Source organism: Talpa occidentalis, unplaced genomic scaffold (genome assembly GCF_014898055.3).
Source record: "Talpa occidentalis isolate TD23 unplaced genomic scaffold, MPIMG_talOcc4v2.1 talOcc4.7, whole genome shotgun sequence".
NCBI classification, from domain to species: Eukaryota; Metazoa; Chordata; class Mammalia; order Eulipotyphla; family Talpidae; genus Talpa; species Talpa occidentalis.
In genome coordinates, this window is record NW_023605083.1 from 119,529,880 (window position 1) to 119,533,488 (window position 3,609).

The window sequence follows — 3,609 nt, forward strand, 5'->3', positions numbered from 1 at the left end:
TATTAACTGCAATCAATGACATGTTTTGTTTTCTTTCTAATTCTTCTACATATATTCTTTTTATTTTACTCTTCCTTTATTGTGAAAAAGTACTGTTAGAGTTCCTTTTTCTCCACATCCTCGCCAACATTTGTTGTAGCTAGTTTTTTTTAACATGGGCCATTCTCACTGGTGTAAGATGGTATCTCATTGTAGTTTTGATTTGCATTTCCCTGATTACAAGTGATGCTGAACATTTTTTTTCATATGCCTGTTGGCCTACTTGTGGGAAGGCAAACTGGTCCAAGCACTATGGAAAGCTATGTGGAGATTCCTCAACCTGCTAAGATGGAGCTTCCATATGATCCAGCAATTCCACTCCTAGGTATTTACCCAAAGGACACAGAAACATCAATTCCAAAGAGCACCTGCACCCCTATGTTTATAGCAGCATATATTTACAATAGCTAAGCTGTGGAAGCAATCCAAATGCCCAAAAATAGATGACTGGATCAAGAAGATGTGGTATATATACACCATGGAATATCACTCAGCAATCAAAAAAGATAAATTCATGCAATTTGCAGCAACATGGATGGAGCTGGAAGGGATCATGTTCAGCGAAATAAGCCAGAAAGAAAAAAAGAAAAAGAAAAAAAATACCACATGGTCTCACTCATAGGAATTTAGAAAACCTAAATAAGGGACCAGGAAAAAGACTAATCATAATAAAGTAAAAATCAAAATCAACAAGCAACTATAAACCAGAGACACACTATGGGGGAGGGGAGAAGAGGAGGGATTAGGGTCAAAATAAGGGGAGTGAGAGTTGTATGGGGACTATAACCAAGATGAAAATGTGTACATTGGGCAAAAATGAAAAACGATGTTAAAAGTATATTAAAGAAAATAAAAGAAAAAAAGAAAAAAAATTACTGTTAGAGTAACACCCCTGAAAAAAATGATTTTTTTGGTGCAGAAACTAAATAAAGGTACAACCAAGTCTCACCTACTGTCTCAGGTCTACCAGGTGCTCTGTGCTTTGAATGGGGTGAAGGGGATGCCCCTAGTTTTCCCATATCATTATTGTTCATACAGTAGAATTTATGGAAGTTAAAGATATTCATGGGCAATACCACTCTACTACTCGTTAGCCTGCAACTCTAAGACTGTGCATTTATTACAAACCTTTCTAAATATTTTTCCTACTTTCACTAACATAAATTCAACATAGATTAATTTTTATCTCCCCCCCACCCCAATACAGAATTCATAGGAATTTGGAACTATCGTGGACTTAACTGAGAACCAAACTTGTGCCTGATTTATTAAGTCAATACTTAATTTTGATTTATAGAGGACAGTGAGACAATTATACAAATTTTCTCTGCTGTTCTGTCAAGAGGATATTCTGCTGAGATCTTGTTGTAACCCAGGGTGGTGTTTCAATAACAAAAAAGGAGCCGTAACATTTACTGAGAATCTCTATCATGTGCCTTCTATACGCTATATATAGCGCATGGGTTGTGACTTGGAGATTTGGATGGACATAATATATTTTACCCATTTCACAAAAAAACTGAGGCAGCATGGGGGGAACATTCCCCATGTCATAAATGGTAAAACTTAAAATACAATAAATGACAAGTGGGACCTCAGTGCCAACAGATCCCTGCATTTGAAGCACTTCCATGGTGTGACGTGATAAGATGCGCACATGCACACAATAGAAAACACACACACATACACACACACATACACACACACACACACCACGAATCATTACAAATCAGATCAATATCAAGGGAAGTGGCTGTTTATTAAGAACATGGGGAAACAATGTTAAGTGAGGCCATCACAATCAGTGTATACTCAGAATGAAGACTTTGCTGGTCTACATTTGATGCCTTTGGCCTGGGATCAAATTATTTGACAAGTGTTTTCATCTGCCATTTCCCAGAGGAACTGCATGACACATCAGAAGAGGAGTTGGCAGCTAAGGAGTCCATTTCCTGGTGCCTGACGGGAGCAATGCACTCTATGGATCTGTGAGGCCATCACAGATTACAGGCAGAGGGACAGGGTGTAGCGCAGCATGTGGGGCGGGGGCAGGTGGAGATGACACAGGTGGGTTGGTAGCAAGTGGTTTGGCAGCAGACCTGGCCACAGACGGGGCGCAGGCAGCAGCAGGGGCGGCAGCAGGGCTGGCAGCAGCTGGAGCCACAGCAACTAGAGCTGGAGCCACAGCAGGGGCGGCAGCAGCTGGAGATGCAGCAGGGTGGGCGGCAGCAGCTGGAGCCACAGCAGCTGGAGCTGGAGCCACAGCAGGGGCGGCAGCAGCTGGAGATACAGCAGCTGGGGCGGCAGCAAGGGGAGCAGCAGGGGGAGCAACAAGGTGGGGGGCAGCAAGGCCTACAGCAGGGGGAGCAGCAAGGTGGGGGACAGCAAGGCTTGCAGCAGGGGGAGCAGCAAGGTGGGGGGCAGCAAGGCTTGCAGCAGGGGGAGCAGCAGCTGGGCCTGCAGCAGGTGGTTGTGCAGCAGGTGGTGCGGCAGCAGGTGGGCTGGCAGCAAGGGGCGCAGCAGGTCTCCTGGGAGGAGGCCTGGCCACAGCCCTGCTCAGAGCAGACGGAGCCACAACAGGAGTTGACCATGGTGTCAGAGGGTACAGATGCTGGGTGGGTATCCAGGAGAGTGAGGTTGTGTAGTTTGGGAGTCTCCCTGACAGATACCCCCCTTTTATACCCAGTTGAAGGACTTCTGTGATTATGAAAAGACTATTTCCTTATTTTTGTTTGTAGGACTACAAATGCAATTAGTAATTATATTGTTGTATTTTTCTGGTAAAACCTCCCAATACAGGGAAAATAATTATTTCCCTTTTTTCAAGTTCTCCTCTGTCCCCACATGAATCACCTCTTTTACTTCTTCCTTTGTTTCAGTGTCACAAGACTCAATCCCTGTGTATCATGTGACACAGGTGAGTCTCTTCTGTCCATCACCTTGATGTGATTTGGGAAGAGATTGTGATGGGCTGTGGTCATCAGCACTAGGAAGCAGAAAGTTGATGTTCCAATCTTGAGGAATACTGAGGGATAAAAAGAAGTTTCTCTCTTTGAGTTTGAGAAATGAGAACACTTGTAATTCATTGTGTGTATTCTGGGTGTTTGTTGAACTTACAAAATAAAGGAAGCCCAGTGGATTATAGTGGAGGATTTGGGGTGTGTAGTAGAGGGGGTATGGTAACATTTATCTGAAGAGGAGTGATCTTATACTCCTAAATCATATGCAGTGTTGTAAACCACTGTTACTTCAATAAAAATATGACACAAGAATACATACTGAGGGGAATATAAATGACATAGTCATTATCTCATAAGTACTTACACAGACGTTGCCTCTATGAAGAATCTTCTAATCTAATGTACAATGAGATGACATTGATTATATTCCTATACAAAAGATCTTTAGTGGCATGTGCAGTTAGGGAAAGACGTACTCCAGGAAAGAACAAATTACCTTCATTATATTCCCTTTTGGGAAAGTCTTGTGAGTTCAACACTCTCCTAGCTATCTTTTATCTGTGAGTTCAAACGCCATCTTCCTCCAGTAGCTTCCTTTGACCCCAAGCAA

The 3,609-nt window shown here is 42.9% G+C and overlaps 1 protein-coding gene across 1 annotated transcript; it reads right to left on the reverse strand.

The window, feature by feature from the left end:
* Nucleotides 1-2,036: 2,036 nt before the first annotated feature.
* On the reverse strand, nucleotides 2,037-2,630 carry LOC119231577 (keratin-associated protein 4-8-like). Its single transcript, XM_037493282.1, has 2 exons — nucleotides 2,392-2,630; nucleotides 2,037-2,292 (listed from the first exon to the last, which is right to left on the reverse strand). The coding sequence occupies exons 1-2, from the start codon at nucleotides 2,628-2,630 to the stop codon at nucleotides 2,037-2,039; spliced, it is 495 nt and encodes a 164-aa protein (XP_037349179.1).
* Between the last annotated feature and the right edge of the window lie 979 nt (nucleotides 2,631-3,609).

Excerpts from the sequence above, each read along its gene's own strand:
- LOC119231577 (XM_037493282.1), bottom strand. The coding sequence starts at position 2,630 with ATGGTCAACTCCTGTTGTGGCTCCGTCTGCTCTGAGCAGGGCTGTGGC. Across the intron at positions 2,293-2,391 it reads TGCTGCTCCCCCTGCTGTAG|CTCCAGCTGCTGTGGCTCCA; the intron begins GCCTTGCTGCCC and ends CTGTGGCTCCAG.